This window comes from Bos indicus, chromosome 10 (genome assembly GCF_029378745.1).
Source record: "Bos indicus isolate NIAB-ARS_2022 breed Sahiwal x Tharparkar chromosome 10, NIAB-ARS_B.indTharparkar_mat_pri_1.0, whole genome shotgun sequence".
Classification (NCBI taxonomy): Eukaryota; Metazoa; Chordata; class Mammalia; order Artiodactyla; family Bovidae; genus Bos; species Bos indicus.
Genome location: NC_091769.1, coordinates 81,046,208 through 81,063,469, shown reverse-complemented (window position 1 = coordinate 81,063,469; position 17,262 = coordinate 81,046,208). Strand labels below are relative to the sequence as shown.

Genomic DNA, 17,262 nt, shown 5'->3' with positions numbered 1-17,262 from the left:
CAGAGTGTGATGGTCAACATGGGCCTCACAGTAGATCCAGCTGGAAGCAAGCAAAAAAGGCTACTTAGACCCACAGGTCAGAGAAGGCAATGGCACCCCCTCCAGTACTTTTGCCTGGAAAATCCCATGGACGGAGGAGCCTGGTGGGCTGAAGTCCATGGGGTTGCTAGAGTCGGACACGACTGAGCAACTTCACTTTCACTTTTCACTTTCATGCATTGGAGAAGGAAATAGCAACCCACTCCAGTGTTCTTGCCTGGAGAATCCCAAGGACAGGGGAGCCTGGTAGGCTGCTGTCTATGGGGTCGCACAGAGTCGGACACGACTGAAGCGACTTAGCAGTAGCAGCAGCAGACCCACAGGTACCTTCTAAGTTGGATGGGTCCTGGCAAAGCAAGGCCCATCTACACTGCTCCGAAGGTTTGGAGGGGCAAAGCCAAGTGTGAGTGTAGGGGCTGGGAAGGGCGTTGCATCACAGAGTGAGAGAAACTTGGAGTGGGGGGAATCCTGGAGGGCAGAAGGGAGGTGGGGTGAGGGAAGAGGGCAGAGGAGAGAGGATGCAGGGAAGATCCAACAGCCTGGGCCCTACAGGATCAAGAGACAGCATCGAACAATCCCAGCCCTGGTGGTAGTGAGATGCAGTATCTGGAAGGCTCAGGAAACCAGGGAACTGACCCAACCAGGTGCTTGCACCTCTGGGATTTAAATACCTCTCCACCCTGCTCTTTGACAAACCTTCTCTTCACGCTGAAGCAGGAAATGGCAACCCACTCCAGTATACTTGTCTGGAGAATCCCATGGACAGAGGAGCCTGGTGGGCTACAGTCCATGGGGTCGCAAAGAGTTAAACACTTACTTTCCTTTCACACAGTCTACAAGGCCCCCAGAAAGCTTGTGTGGAGGCTGGTGCATCAGTGTGGCGGTGGGGATGTGGGGGGAGACTGAGGAAGGAGCCAGAGTCCACATCTGCTAATGCAACAAGGAGCACCTACGCTGGGCAGCCAGTTCATCCACAGACAAGGAAACAAGAACTTAGAGCCCCTGGGGATCAGCAGAAACCCTGGCCTGTGGAAGTGTGAAAGGCCATGGGTTACCTGTTCCAGGAAGGCAGGACACCCAGCCTGGCGGCCTCTTCTTCCTGGGGACACCAACATCCAGAACAGGAGCAGCACCCAGGCTTCCTCAGCCCTGAGCTCCTCGGGCACTGAGAAAGGGGGTGTGGGGTGCAGAGTCAAGTAAATCCCAGAGCCAGGGAAGGATGGCTTATCAGAAGTGTCCCTTTTAGAAGTGGCAGAAATGACACAGCTCCCAGTGCATATCCCTTTTTGTTCATTCCGGGCAGCCTGGTACACTCAGGGAATGCCCACCCTGGCCTCTGTTACTTGTCTGGCTCTCGGTCTGAGATGGCAGGACAGCAAAAAATCCTGCCTGTGAAGTACATGGGTGATGACAAGTGAGGGTTTATGCAAAGATCACCAAGTCCAAGGGGCTCCAAAAAATGTTAGCAGAGGGGATATATGTATACCTATAGCTGATTCACATTGTTGTACAGCAGAAACTAACACAACATCATAAAACAATTGTGTGCATGCTCACTCAGTCATGTCTGACTTTGTGACCCCATGGACTGTAGCCCACCGGGCTCCTCTGTCCATGGGATTTTTCAGGCAAGAATACTGGAGTGGGTTGCCATTTCCTCCTCCTGGGGATCTTCCCAACCCAGGAATCAAACCACATCTCTTGCGTCTCCTGCTTTGGCAGGTAGGTTCTTTACCACTTGAGCCACCTGGGAATTATACTCCAATTTTAAAAAATAAAAAACAAGTTAGCAGAATTCTTTGAACAACATAGTAAAGACAAGCTTACTATGCCAAGCAGGCAGTAATGCAGAGGCACTGGGAGAAGTAGGAGGGGACCATGGAACCCACCTTCTGCCCCCGGCCTCCCTGTGGTGGAGTTAAGGCACCGTTACAATCACCATGGAACAGAGTGTAAACGTCACAATTGGATCCATTTCCATTTGACGGATGAGACACTGCCAGCCAGTGAGATGTGAGGCAGCTGTGCCTTGGCCTGGGTCACAGAGCTGGTCACCTGCAGAGCTGGGACTGGAACTCAGGGCACCTGCCTCTGAGCCTGGGTTCACTTGCCACCAGGGCCACAACTGCTCTCAAAAGAAACTGCTTTATATTTCCAAGTCTTGGACGTAAGGCAGGTGAATCGCCTGAAAGTGTTCCGCTTGAGTTCTGGCCCTTGTTTTCAGACAACCCATCAGTACCCTCTAATGACAGCTCCTGGGGGTGGGGAGGGAGAAGTATGTCTTATTTGCATAAGCAACTCATTTAACTTCAGGCCAGGCAAATCGTCACATGACCCCAGTGAAGCCTGACATAATGGGTGCCATTTCATCTTATAGCTACGCTATGATCTGGAGACTGTACCCAGATCATACTTAAACTAAGGACTCAAAACAACTTTGATGCCACCATCTTAGATGGATCTGGGGAGAACCCTGAGCTGCCACCTGGCCACTGCCCACCCAAACAGTCATTCTGAAAGAAGTTGGGAAAGCGCAAGCTGATTATAAAAAAAAAAAGAGGGGCCTGCAGACTGGGATAGAACAGGCAGAAATGCTGCAGCCATGCTGGGGGGACACCTCCCAGTCAGCCGTGAGAAAGGCTATTTGAGCCAGGAAGCGAGACCAAGTCCTGGTGTCACTGCAGTGAGGCTGAGCCTGAGTGGAGGGGACGGGCCAGCTCTCCCCGCCCCAGCCCTCTGGGACAGTGTCACAGTGTCGCCTTCAGGAAGCGGTGCTCAGAGCCAAGGCTGAAACTCCCGGGCCCAAATCTCTGTGGGAAGAAAGTCTCCTCAAGTCTTTGGTGGGATGAACACCAGCTGCACAGATCATCTTTCCACACCTGCGCAGGTTGTGGCCTGAGATTTGGGAAGTGAGGCCCCCTCGTCTCCAGGGTTCCCCTGGCACTTAGTGGACACCATGAGTCTCAGCTCCCTGAGGCAGGACCTGCAGATGCTCCACAGGAGTCAGCTGATGCCCAGGGCCCACCGGTCACCTTATACCCGGGGGAGGTGGGGGGACACGAGTGTAGATGTCCCAGGTGCAGGAAGGAGTCAGCTGGGCCCTCCTCATCAGAGGCTCCAGCCTTGGGAGATGTGGAGAGCGATTAGGGAGTGGATTGGACTGCAAAGAGATCAAACCAGTCAATCCTAAAGGAGATCAACCCTGAATATTCACTGGAAGGACTGATGCTGAAGCTGACACTCCAATATTTTGGCCACCTGATGCGAAGAGCCGACTCATTGGAAAAGACCCTGATTCTGGAAAAGAAGACTGAGGGCAAGAGGAGAAGTGGGCAACAGAGGATGAGATGGTGGGATGGCATCATCCGCTCAATGGACACGGGTTTGAGCAAACTCCGGGAGACAGTGAAGGACAGGGAAGCCTGGCATGCTGCAGTCCATGGGGTCTCAGAGTCGAACGTGACTTCGCGACTGAACAACAACTGGAATGCTGGGAAAAGAATGAAGCCCTGGGAGAGAGCTGGCCTGTCTGCTAGACCAGTGCCACTGCGTGGCTGACAATGGCCCAGGCAGAGAGGCTTCACTCCTGTTCTACTTGTCTCTGAGCACCTGTGTCTCCACTGCTCACAGGTGAGGGGGAGGAGTCACCCTCTAGACACCTCCCAGATCCTCTGATTACTGCTAAAAAACTCTGTGGATTCCTTTCTCTTTTTGTTGTTCATAGGGGAGAAAAGCTGGCCCTTCAGCTCAAGGGCATCTTCCCACCCCGGGAAGGGAAGGGCTACTCAGGCACTAGGAGCTGGCGGCACAGGCCCCGAGACAGGCCCTGGGCAGAAGAGGCTTTACAGAACCCAGCCGGCCGCAGCCGCTCCCATCCTGCCCATGAGTTATTTATGCAGCTCAGGAGCCTTTCCAGGCCCCCTCCTCTTAGCTGCTTCCCCCCTCAACCATGGTATCGATCGCTCTAATGGCAGGGCTCTGCGGTGGCAGGCCTGAGTGCCCCCTCCACAGGCCTTCCTGTGGCTGCTAATTAGCTGGAGTCCAAAGAGGCCACAGATAGGTAAGTGGGGCCCAAGGGGCCCTGCTGGGAAGTGAAGGGGCTAAGCTTAGCATCAGGCCTCCCCCCGCCCCATTCCAGACCCTCTCTGGCCGGCTGTTGCTGATCCAAGGCTAAATCACGTGTGTGTGTGTTTATCTGTGAGGATGGACAGAGGCCTAGAGAGGTCAAGGGAATGTTACCTCTTTCCTGAGTCCCAGGGAAGGAGGAATCTTCGCACAGGGGCAACTCCAGAATTCCCATGAAGGAACAAGAGTATGAAAATCTCCTTGGAAGGGGGCTGGAGGACTTGACTTTGCAGAGTGTATACACTGTTCTGACTTGGGCTGGATGATTTTTTGAGTGGCTGTGGGAGCTACTGGTGGAGATTCTTGGTGGGGGGCGGAGGGGGGGCGGTGCTACAGCTCTCCAAGGCTCCCGGGCTCCATCACTGTGCTTTTGGCTGGGGAACTTTTGCCCCCAGTGCCTCCCAGGCCTGGAATCAACTGCAGATGCAGTGGCCAAGTCCCCACACCTGTGGGTGAGGGGCGCTGGGGACAGACCTGGGGGCTGCAGATCCCCAGCACTTACTAGGAATGCCGTCAGGTGAAAATGCATGGAAAGGGACGTCTTGGAGGACAAGACCCAAAGGTAATACCAAGGACAGCAGCTAGACCCAACAGAGGAGTTGTCTGCCTGGAGCAACTGAGGTAGAAGGGGGTGGTGGGGTGCATTCTGCTAACGGTTCTTGAATTTATAAGCTGCCTCCCCATACCCACTTGATGCCCTTGGTAGAGACAAGCCTGCTCCTGGTGCTTGAGAGCTGCCGCTCAGATTACACAGCCCTGGAAACCCCTCACAACATGGCTTCTCTGCTGCCCCAGGCCTCCCCTCAGGGGATCAGAGATAAGCTTAACTTTGGAGGAACTCAAGGAGCCACCACCCCATTAAACCCCAAAGAGAAGTCCAGCAGAAACCAGGTGTGTAAAATGTGAAACAGCATCCACAGCTCCATTTGTTCTGTAGACATATTAAATTATTCATCAAAACAGAACATCAAAACCAACTATAACCATGTCCCTCTGGACTGTGTTCCTGGGCACAAAGGGAGCCCCCGTGCTCAGGGGCAGATGCACAGGGTGGGATGGATGGGGCATCTGGACCCCCTCCTAGTTTCCTGGCAGGGTCATGCCTCCAGGCAGGGGCCATCACACAGCAAATCTCAGAGCTGAGATCGCCCTGAAGGTGAAAAATTTCCAGAAGATGGCCCATTGCTCCTGAAACCAGCACTGGGAGATTCCTGCAAGTTCAGGGCTGTGAACTCCCCCTTCCTCCAATACCTTCCAGGCTCAGTTATGAGTAGCTACCATCCTCTGAGGAGTGGCCTTGGAGCTGGGACCTGGAAGCTGAGGCTGAAGACCCAGGCTGCTTTGACCTTACCCACCACCCCTTCCACAGGATCAGTCCTTCTGACAGGACCCATCCATGCTCAGTCCTGCCCCATCTCCCTTCCCCCAACCCCCAAGAGCCCCTCCTTTCTGTCCCAGCTTCTCTGCCTGAAGCACCGGAGTCTCTCTTCTGTAGGCCCAGTTTAAAGACACACATGACTGCATGTGCGTGCTAAGTCGCTTCAGTCCTTTCCAACTCTTTGTGACCCCAAGGACTGTAGCCTGCCAGGCTCCTCTATCCATGGGATTTCCCAGCCAAGAAAATTAGAGTGAGTTGCCATGCCCTCCTCCAGGGGATCTTCCCAACCCAGGGATCCAACTCAGTCTCTTAAATCTCCTGCGTTGGCAGGCAGGTTCTTTACAACTAAAGAAGCCCCAGCTTCCACCTGGGAAGCCCCAGTTCCCAATAAGACTCCTCCAGGGGTGGACCCAGACTCTCCCAGGCCCTTCTCTCTCCCCTGGCCAGTGCCTTTTAGAAGCTCCCTCCCTGCGTGTACCAGGTTGTTGGGCTTGGGTGGAAGTGGGGGGTGGAAGGGAGGACACCCATGCCCCACCTCTACGCCCACTTCTAGAAGCCTGGGGCAGAGGGATATGAATATGATGGCATTGGGGGCGGGGTCCCAGGGAGGCTGTTTGGCTGAAGACAGGGCTTCTTTCTCCGCTGCAGAGTACGGCCCAATCTGACCCAACTGGGCTCCAACCACGGCCACGATCTCTTCTGCTCGCGCCCCCTCTCCCCAACCCGACTTAGATTCATTCCACAGAGAACTCAGCGGCTCGACCAGCCTCGGGCAGGGATGACCCGGTCCAGGGTTGGGATCCACATCTTCCAGGAGAAGCCCCCGAAGAGCGAAAAGGGGCGAGGCCAAGGTCACAAGGAAGGCAGGCGCAGGACGGCAGTGAGGGGTTCGGTAGGGGGTCCTTAGGCCCTGGTTCCCTCCCCAGGTGGTCCTCACTTGGCGCGGGAGGGGCACTCACCGCCGGGACCACTTGGCCGACGGCCTCCCGAAAGACCGCTTCCACAGCACACCGTAGAGCTGCACCTTGGTGCTGATGTCTAGCGCGTCCGAGTCAGCCTGCTCCAGAGACGGCGAGGGCGACACCGAGTTGGACTTGGACGTGAACATCCTGCCTCGGCGGGGCTACCCGCGGCCGGGCCCACCCGCTCCCCGGGGCCGGCAGGGACGCGGGGCTCTGGGCGAGGGCGGGCTCGGCGCGAGGCTGCGGGGAGGCGACGTCGGCGGGCGCCGTCTGGGCGCGTCCCAGCCGGCGGAGACGCGGAGCGGCGCGTGCCGGGAGCTGCGGCATTCAAGTGCGCGGGTCCCGGAACGCGGCTGCTAGGGACGAGGGGGCGCGCAGCCTGCGGCTCGGGCTCCAGGCTGCGGCGGGCCCGGCGGGGAGGAAGGCTCAGCCTCCAGTCAACGGCATCACCCCCCTCTCCCTGCGACAGCCCCAATTCTGGTGGCCCCGATTGGCTGGGAGGGGCAGGTGAGCTGGCTGGAGGCCGGCCGCGAGCGCCAATCAGTGCGGGCGCCGGCGGGAGGGCCGGGCTCAGTGCGTCCGGAAGGTCCCGGCGGGTAGCCTGGCCCCGGGACCCAGCCCAGCTCCCCACCCCCGCCCCGCGGGCTCATTTCTCCCCGGGTTCCTTCTCGCGTGGGGAGCCTACATCGAAACCGGGGACACGTCTGCTTTGTGACGGGCTTGGAGTCACTCCTGCAGATCCTTAAACTCGTTTTGGATGCGGGAGAGCAGACGATTGGGCTTGGAGTCCCATCTCAGTCCTTACAAGGCTCGGGGAAGCGGCAGTGAGCCTTAGTTTTCTCTCCTTTAGAGCGGAGACCTCTTACCTCCTCGGGCAGGGCAGGGAGCCAGGTGAGACTTCGGCCGGTGCCCGAGCTCCCGCCGGGAAAGGAGACTCCATCACGGCTGGCAGCCCCTCCCCGCCCGGCTCAGGTGGGTCTCACTTTGCACCACCGCTGCCGCGATCCGGATCAGATTTCCCTTCCCAGAACTTGGCTGCCGGCGTTGGAATTTGGCACTCAGTGCCAATCCCGAACGATCCGTGCCGCTGGTGTCCGTGATTTATCTGCGCGCTGGCCTGTGCTCCCTGGGGCCTGGCGCTCCATCCACTTCCGCTCCTCTCGGCGGCTCTAGGTGATCGTCTCACTTTCAGACGAGAGCAGACGCCTGTCCAAACCCTGGGGACCGCCCGCGGAGAGATTCTGTTAGCACCGCCGCCTATGGGCACCGCTCCAAACGCAGGGAAGCGAATCTGCGCGGTGGGAGGCAGCCAGCTGAACCAGGCTGCAGTCTCCCTACCCCTGGCCGGGGCGCCGCAGCCATCTCTGGGCAGGCAGGTTTCTTCTGAGCTCTTGGGAAAACCCTCCTCCTCAGGGGTTCTTGATGCCTCACTTGTAAGATAAATAAGTCCGATTGGAACAGAGGTTTGCTAATAGGTAGTTGTTCAGTCACTAAGTCGTGTGTCAGACTCTTTGAGACCCCATGGACTGCCGCAGGCCAGGCTTCCCTGTCCATCATCATCTCGTGGAGTTTGCTCAAACTCAGTCCATCCAGTTGGAGATGCCATCCAACCGTCTCATCCTCTGTCTTCCCCTTCTCCTCTTGCCCTCAGTCTTTGCCAGCATCAGGATCTTTTCCAGTGAGTCGGCTCTTCAAATCAGGTGGCCAAAGTACTGGAGCTTCAGCTTCAGCATCAGTCTTTCCAATGAGTATTCAGGATTGATTTCCTTTAGGATTGACTGGTTTGATCTCCTTGCTGTCCAAGAGACTCTCAAGAGTCTTCTCCAGCACTGCAAATAGGTAGCCTGAGTGTCAAATCACTTTATAGATAAACTTTATTAATTTGCCAAAGTAAAAAGTAAAAAATTGAGGTATAATTAAAGTATGACAGAATGTACCCATCTTAAGTATTTGTTGGATGAAGTTTATTTGATGAATGTATACACAGAGTCAGCGACTGAACTGAACTGATACACAGAGTCACCACCACCCAAGGCAAGATGCAGTGCATTTCCATCACCCCAGAAGTTTCCCTCATGCTCATGCTTACTCAACGTCCCCTCCTCACTCCCTCCTAGGCGAGCCACTTTCTGACTCTTATCAACTTTTACAAGCCTTTGTAAAAGTTTATATTGTAATACCTAAAATGGCATTCTCCACAGAGCAACTATCCCGTTGTCTTTCAACCTGCCCGCTTCTCTCACTGTTAACCTCAGTGCTCCTCCAAGGCCTTCCCAGGTCTACATATTATGAGTCTAGTTAAGAAAAGTGAAAGTGAAGTCACTCAGTCGTGTCTGACTCTTTGCAACCCCATGAACTATAGCCTACCAGGTTCTTCCATCCATGGGATTTTCCAGGCAAGAATACTGGAGTGGGTTTCATTTCCTTCTCCAGGTGATCTTCCCAACCCAGAGATTGAACCCGGGTCTCCTGCATTGTAGGCAGACGCTTTACCATCTGAGCCACATAGTTAAGAAGGAGCTTAACAAATGCCTTCTCCACCCTGGCACCTTTCCCCTAACCAAGTCCTGGGGTCCTAAGCCCAGGCAGCATCCCCTTGTTTCTCCCTGTCCAAAGGGGCCGATTTGAATTCCCCTCTTGGCTCATGTTGCCCTGCAGAACATCTTAGGCTCAGCTATAACACAGGGTCCAGGGCCAGAGTCCATCAGAAGGAAAGAGACAGGACTAGGAAGGTGATGAGAGCCCTCAGAGCGGATACCAAGTAGACATTTCACACATTGGGGGTTATTTTGGGCACATGCTTTAATGCTTGGAAAATTTCCTACTTTAGGAGTTCTGTTTTTTTCCAGATGGGAGCCCAAAAACTTGTGTTGGAAGTTTGTGGTGTGGAGTTCACTGGTCAGGGGCATCAGGGCGGGACTCTGAGTGGCAGGTGACAAACACGAGGAAAGAGCATGCACAGCCATCAGTTTTCCATGAGCGAATACCAGAGGCATCTGTCTGGCTTTGGGCGATAGCTGGGCTGCAGGGTTGTGTTCCTAGCTACAGCTCCTAGCAGCATTTGACTGGCTGCAGGGGCAGTCACAGGCAGGTGGGCTCCGGGCGGCACCCACATGGCAGCATCAATAGCCTGCCCATCCGGCTGCTTCTGCAGTTGTGGGAGAAAGGCAGGATGCCTGGAATCCTCTTTGAGGAAGTCCTTCCCAAGAAGAAGGGCTGGGTGAGCCCAGATGCCTCCTGGGAAAGCACCATCTTTGTTCCATTTCTTCAGTGGAAGAAATAGAGCACAGGTTTCTTCAGTGGCAAAGAGAAAGCAATCTTTGCCTCTTCTCTCTGCATACAGGACATCTGAATAGACCTTAGCTAATGATAGTCAGGGAGAGGTGGATAGATTGCCACGAGCTAAGCAGCGTGAGTGTGATGGTTCACTAGGTACTAAATGGCTTCCTCGTCCCTCAACTAACGGGTCCAGATCAAGCCAAGCCAGGCTTGTTAGAAGCCGTTTCTACTTCCATCGTGTTCTCTGATCCAGCTGGTGGGAGTGCAGGATGTCTGGCAGATAGTTTAGCAGAAGACACAACAAGCCGGCTGCCAGTCTACTGCCCCAGCCCGAGTGTGGGCCAGGGCTGTCCAATCTGATCAGAAAGTAAGTCAGGGTGGAAACTCAGGGTCCTGGTGCACTGCAGACTCAAACACAGAGCTGATGTTCTGAATATGTGATTTACGTCGTATTTATTTCATTTCATGTTTGAAACATCCCCAATGAGGTGGGTTACTTTTAGTTTTCCAGATGAGAAAAATGAAGTTCAAAACAGTTGTCTACCTAAGATCACCAAGCAGTTCATGTCCTGGAACATGGTGGGCACTCAAATATGTGCTGAATAGAGGAAAGTGGCAGGACTTGGTTTGAATCCTAAGTCCATGCTTGCCACACTGCAGCACGCTGCTGCGTAAGGTGCCGTCTGGAGAAATCCGGACCTTTCTTTCAGTCTTTCCCCTTTTTTCCAGTAGCTTTTCTCAATTGCCAACTCACTTAAAGATCCAGGCTCCTACAGTATTGAAGGTAAAACTCCACCTGCACTATAAAACTCCAGCCTTTCAGCTGTGTTCAGGAATAGACTCCTAATAATAAACACACATTTTATTTTTCTTATTGCTTTTATTTCTTGCCAGCTTTCCTGAGATATGGTTTACAAATGAAAACTGTATACCTTTAGTACGTGTGTGTTCTAAGTCGCTTCAGTTGTGTCCGACTTTTTGCAGCCCTGTGGACTGCAGCACACCAGGCTTCCCTGTTCTTCACTACCTCCCAGAGTTTGCTCAAACTCATGTCCATTGAATCAGTGATGCCATCCAACCTTCTCATCTTCTGTTGCCCCCTTTTTCCCCTACCCTCATTCTTTCCCAGCATCAGGGTTTTTTCCAATGAGTTGGCTTGTCACATTAGGTGACCAAATTATTGGAGCTTCAGCTTTAGCATCAGTCATTCCAATGAATATTCAGGACTGATTTCCTTTAGGATCGACTGGTTTGATCTCCTTGCAGTCCAAGGGACTCTCAAGAGTCTTCTCCAGCACCACAGTTCGAAAGCATCATTTCTTTGGCACTCAGCCTTCTTCTTTACGGTCCAGCTCTCACATCCATACATGACTACTGGAAAAACTATAGCTTTGACTAGACAGGTCTTTGTCGGCAAAGTAATGTCTCTGCTTTTTAATACACTGTCTAGGTTTGTCATAGCTTTTCTTTCAAGGGGCAAGTGTCTTTTAATTTCATGGCTGCAGTCACCATTTACAGTAATTTTGGAGCCCAAGAAAATAAAGTCTCTCACTGTTTCCATTGTTTCCCCATCTATTTGCATTAAGTGATGGGACTGGATGCCATGATCTTAGTTTTTTCATGTTGTTTTAAGTCAGTTTTTTCACTCTCCTCTTTCACCTTCATCAAAAGTCTCTTTAGTTCCTCTTCGCTTTCTGACATTAGGTGGCGTCATCTGCATATCTGAGGTTATTGATATTTCTCCTGGTAATCTTGATTCCACCTGTGCTTCATCCAGCCCAGCATTTTGCATGATATACTTTGTGCACGAGTGGAGCTACCCCATGCCCGAGGGCAGGGGCGGCGGCTGAGGGGAGCTACCCCTGCTTCCGAGGTAAGGAGCAGCAGCTGCGCTTTGCTGGAGCAGCTGTGAAGAGAGACCCCACGTCCAAGGTAAGAGAAACCCAAGTAAGACAGTAGGCACTGAGAGAGGGGATCAGGGGCAGACAGACTGAAACTACAATCACAGACAACTAGCCAATCTGATCATATGGACCACGGCCTTGTCTAACTCAATGAAACTAAGCCATGCTGTGGGGCCACCCAAGACGGACGGGTCATGGTGGAGAGGTCTGACAGAATGTGGTCCACTGGAGAAGGGAATGGCAAACCACTTCAGTATTCTTGCCTTGAGAATCCCATGAACATTATGAAAAGGCGAAAAGATAGGACACTGCAAGATGAACTCCCCAGGTCGGTAGGTGCCCAATATGCTACTGGAGATCAGTCAAGAAATAACTTCAGAAAGAATGAAGGGATGGCACCAAAGCAAAAACAATACCCAGTTGTGGATGTGACTGGTGATGGAAGCACGGTTCAATGCTGTAAGAGCAATATTACATAGAAAACTGGAGTGTTAGGTCCATGAATCAAGACAAACTGGAAGTGGTCAAACAGGAGATGACAAGAGTGAACATTGACATTCTAGGGATCAGTGAACTAAGATGGACTGGAATGGGTGAATTTAACTCAGATGACCATTATATCTACTACTGTGGGCAGGAATCCCTTAGAAGAAATGGAGTAGCCATCATAGTCAACAAAAGAGTCTGAAATGCAGTACTTGGATGCAATCTCAAAAATTACAGAATGATCTCTGTTCGTTGCCAAGGCAAACCATTTAATATCACGGTAATCCAAGTCTATGCCCCAACCAGTAATGCTGAAGAAGCTGAAGTTGAACAGTTCTATGAAGACCTACAAGACCTTCTAGAACTAACATCCAAAAAAGATGTCCTTTTCATTATAGGGGACTGGAATGCAAAAGTAGGAAGTCAAGAAACACATGGAGTAACAGGCAAATTTGGCCTTGGAATACAGAATGAAGCAGGGCAAAGACTAATAGAGTTTTGCCAAGAAAATGCACTGGTCATAACAAACACCCTCTTCCAACAACACAAGAGAAGGCTCTACACATGGACATCACCAGATGGTCGACACCGAAATCAGACTGATTATATTCTTTGCAGCCAAAGGTGGAGAAGCTCTATACAGTCAGCAAAAACAAGACCGGGAGCTGACTGTGGCTCAGATCATGAACTTCTTATTACCAAATTCAGACTGAAATTGAAGAAAGTGGAGAAAACCACTAGACCATTCAGGTATGACCTAAATCAAATCCCTTATGACTATACAGTGGAAGTGAGAAATAGATTTAAGAGACTAGATCTGATAGACAGAGTGCCTGATGAACTATGGATGGAGGCTCATAACATTGTACAGGAGACAGGAATCAAGACCATCCCCAAGAAAAAGAAATGCAAAAATGCAAAATGGCTGTCTGAGGAGGCCTTACAAATAGCTGTGAAAAGAAGAGAAGCGAAAAGCAAAGGACAAAAGGAAAGATATACCCATTTGAATGCAGAGTTCCAAAGAATAGCAAGGAGAGATAAGAAAGCCTTCCTCAGTGATCAATGCAAAGAAATAGAGGAAAACAATAGAATGGGAAAGACTAGAGATCTCTTCAAGAAAATTACAGATACCAAGGGAAAATTTCATGCAAAGATGGGCTCTATAAAGGACAGAAATGGTATGGACCTAACAGAAGCAGAGATATTAAGAAGATGGCAAGAATACACAGAAGAACTGTACAAAAAAGATCTTCACAACCCAGATAATCACAATGGTGTGATCACTGGCCTAGAGCCAGACATCCTGGAATGTGAAGTCAAGTGGGCCTTAGAAAGCATCACTACAAACAAAGCTAGTGGAGGTGATGGAATTCCAGTGGAGCTATTTCAAATCCTGAAAGATGATGCTGTGAAAGTGCTGCACTCAATATGCCAGCAAATTTGGAAAACTCAGCAGTGGCCACAGGACTGGAAAAGGTCCGTTTTCATTCCAATCCCAAAGAAAGGCAATGCCAAAGAATGCTCAAACTACCACACAATTGCACTCATCTCACACACTAGTAAAGTAATGCTCAAAATTCTCCAAGCCAGGCTTCAGCAATACGTGAACTGTGAACTTTCAGATGTTCAAGCTGGTTTTAGAAAAGGCAGAGGAATGAGATCAAATTGCCAACATCTGCTGGATCATGGAAAAAGCAAGAGAGTTCCAGAAAAACATCTATTTCTGCTTTATTGACTATGCCAAAGCCTTTGACTGTGTGGATCACAATAAACTTGAAAATTCTTCAAGAGATGGGAATACCAGACCACCTGACCGGCCTCTTGAGAAACCTATATGCAGGTCAGGAAGCAACAGTTAGAACTGGACATGGAAAAACAGACTGTTTCCAAATAGGAAAAGGAGTACATCAAGGCTGTATGTTGTCACCCTGCTTATTTAACTTATATGCAGAGTACATCATGAGAAACGCTGGACTGGAAGAAACACAAGCTGGAATCAAGATTGCAGGGAGAAATATCAATAACCTCAGAGATGCAGATGACACCACCCTTATGGCAGAAAGTGAAGAAGAACTAAAGAGCCTCTTGATGAAAGGGAAAGAGGAGAGGGAAAAAGTTGGTAAATCTCAACATTCAGAAAACGAAGATCATGGCATCTGGTCCCATCACTTCATGGCAAATAGATGGGGAAACAGTAGACACAGTGTCAGTCTTTATCTTTCTGGGCTCCAAAATCACTGCAGATGGTGATTGCAGCCATGAAATTAAAAGACGGTTACTCCTTGGAAGGAAAGTTATGACCAACCTATACAGCATAATAAAAACCAGAGAGATTACTTTGCCAACAAAGATTACTTTGTCCGTCTAGTCAAGGCTGTGGTTTTTCCAGTGGTCATGTATGGATGTAAGAGTTGGACTATAAAGAAGGCTGTGCACCAAAGAATTGATGCTTTTGAACTGTGGTGTTGGAGAAGACTCTTGAGAGTCCCTTGGACTGCAAGGAGATCCAACAAAGTCCATCCTAAAGGAGATCAGTCCTGGGTGTTCATTGGAGGGACTGATGCTGAAGCTGAAACTCCAGTACTTTGGCCACCTGATGCGAAGAGCTGACTCATTTGAAAAGATCCTGATGCTGGGAAAGATTGAGGGCAGTAGAAGAAGGGGACAACAGAGGATGAGATGGTTGGATCTCATCGGCATCACCGCCTCCATGGACATGGGTTTGGGTGGAGTCCGGCAGTTGGTGATGGACAGGGAGGCCTGGCATGCTGCGGTTCATGGGGTCAGAAAGAGTCAGACACGACTGAGCAACTAAAGTGAACTGAGTCTGCATATAAGTTAAATAAACAGGGTGACGATATACAGCCTTGACGTACTCCTTTCCCAATTTTGAGTCAGTCTGTTGTTCCATATCTGGTTCTGTTGCTTCTTGACCTGCATACAGGTTTCTCAGGAGGCAGGTTAGGTGGTCTGGTATTCCCATCTCTTCAAGAATTTTCCATAGTTTGTTGTGCTGTACACAGTCTAAGGCTTTAGCGTAAAGAAGCAGAAATAGATGTTTTCAACTCCACGGATAGGTGAAACATACAGCATTAATCTTTCTGTGTCTGGTTTATTTCACTTAGTGTAATGTCCTCCAGGTTTACCCGCATTTGTTGCAATGACAGACTTTGTGGTGAAATAATATTCCAGTGTGTGTGTGTGTGCGCGCGCGTGTGAAATGTTCTTTCCCATTCATTCATCAGTGGACCCCTTCTGTTGTTTCCATGGTTGGCTATCGCGAATAATGCTGCAAAGAACCTGAGAATGCAGAGAGCCCTTTAACACACTGATTTCAATCTCTTTGGATATAGATACCAGGCGTGGGATTTCTGCATCGTATGGTAGTTCTATTTTTAATTGTTTGAGGAACCCTCATACTGATTTCCATAGCGGCTGTAGCAATTTACATTTCCAGCAACAGTGCACAAGGGTTCCCTTTTCTCCACAACCTCACCAATATTTATCTCTTGTCTTAGTGAGAATAGCCATGTCATAGGTGTGAAATGCTATCTCATTGTGGTTTTGATTTGCATTTCCCTGCTGATTAGTAATGCTGAACACCTTTTCATGTACCTGTTGGCCATTTGTATTTCTTCCTTGGAAATATGTCTACTCAGGTCCCTTGCCTGTTTTTTTCATCAGGTTGCTTCTTTGCTGTTAAGTTGATTGAGTTCCTTACATATTTTGGATGTTAACCCCTTATCAGATAAATGGTTGGCGAATATTTTCTCCCATTTCATAGATTATTTTCATTTTGTTGATTCCTTTACTGTGACACTGAACAGATATTTTCATAATGTTGCTTTTACCGATAGTCTGCAGGCTCGTGTGGTAGTCACCATTCTTCCGTGAAGCAGGTATTAGCATGTCTGTTGTATATGCCCAGCCCACGGTAGTTAAATGTGTGAGTACCAACAGGGATCCAGCTCTCTAATCTTATGCTTCAGCCAGAGTGAGTCAGACACAGAGGCTTTCTTAACCCACTCCGGCCAGAGATGGGTAGGAAGACATTCTCAGGCAGGACACAGTGATGAGGGTCTCCCTGGACTGTCACAGCCTGATTGGGCCTCCAAAGCTCTCAGCAACCTGGGCAAAAGTGGCTCTTCCCATACTGCCATCTCCGCAGCCCCTAGCCCTCCCTGGCCCCACCCTCAGGCAGGCAACCAGGCTGGTGCTGAGCGAAGGACCCAGGGACGCTCCTCCTCAAGTTCCCTGAGCTCTCCTGGCTCCCATGTCAGTCTGATGCCTGGGCCCAGCAAGAGTGTCCTTAGAGGGCCAGGAAGCAGAAGAAACAGGAAGATCTGGGCTCCAGGCCAGGCCCTGCTGTAGTACTGAATCTCTTCCATAGACGTCTTTTCCTCCTCCAATCCTAATTCCATCATTCAGGCTCCTGTCCTGGTTTCTGCAGGGTATGGCACTAATTCAGCGGAAACTGAACTCTCCTCTTGGTTGCAGTGAACGTTTGCCCATCCTTCCATCCTAGCACCTGTCTCTCTGCCTTGTTGGGAGTTTTTCTTTTCCCTTCCAGACTGTGAGCTCCTGGAAGCAGAGTCCAGGGCATGCAGTAGGCGCTCAGCAAATGCTTGCTGAACAGATTCTTCTTTACTTGGCCCCTGTTCTGGTGCTTCAGATTCTTGTTTCAATTTGCCAACTGTATGGAGACTGACTTCTCAGGCCCTCCGTTGTCCCTCATCTATAAAACAGAACCTGTGGGGAGGCATGAAAGCAATCTTTAGATGGATGGCAGACTTATCAACTGCTTTTGGCATTAGGAAGGGTTAATTCCAGGTCCTGCCATTAGGTGTGTGACCAAGGACAATCCCTGGACTTCTCTGGGCTTCTCAACTTGCACTGTATAGTCATCTTCCACTTGGACTATGCAGTAGCCTTTTCAAATGACTCCCCACCTACAGCAGGGAGTCCTGGCTCGCCACCCTCACTCACGTGATCTTCTCAAGACTCAAAGGTTCATATAAGCTTCTTGTTTAAAACCCTTGACTGGGTCTCCATTCCTTCAGCTCCAGTTTCCCATTTCTGACCTTTGACA

General features: G+C 50.7%; 1 protein-coding gene across 1 annotated transcript in view; it reads right to left on the bottom strand.

The window, feature by feature from the left end:
* PLEKHD1 (pleckstrin homology and coiled-coil domain containing D1) overlaps positions 1–6,968 on the bottom strand; it is a 32,665-nt gene extending 25,697 nt beyond the window's left edge. Inside the window, exon 1 of the mRNA XM_019969119.2 lies at positions 6,502–6,968. Coding sequence (XP_019824678.2) covers positions 6,502–6,650 — 149 coding nt within the window. The 5' untranslated portion in view covers positions 6,651–6,968. The remainder of the gene's footprint in view (positions 1–6,501) is intronic.
* Between the last annotated feature and the right edge of the window lie 10,294 nt (positions 6,969–17,262).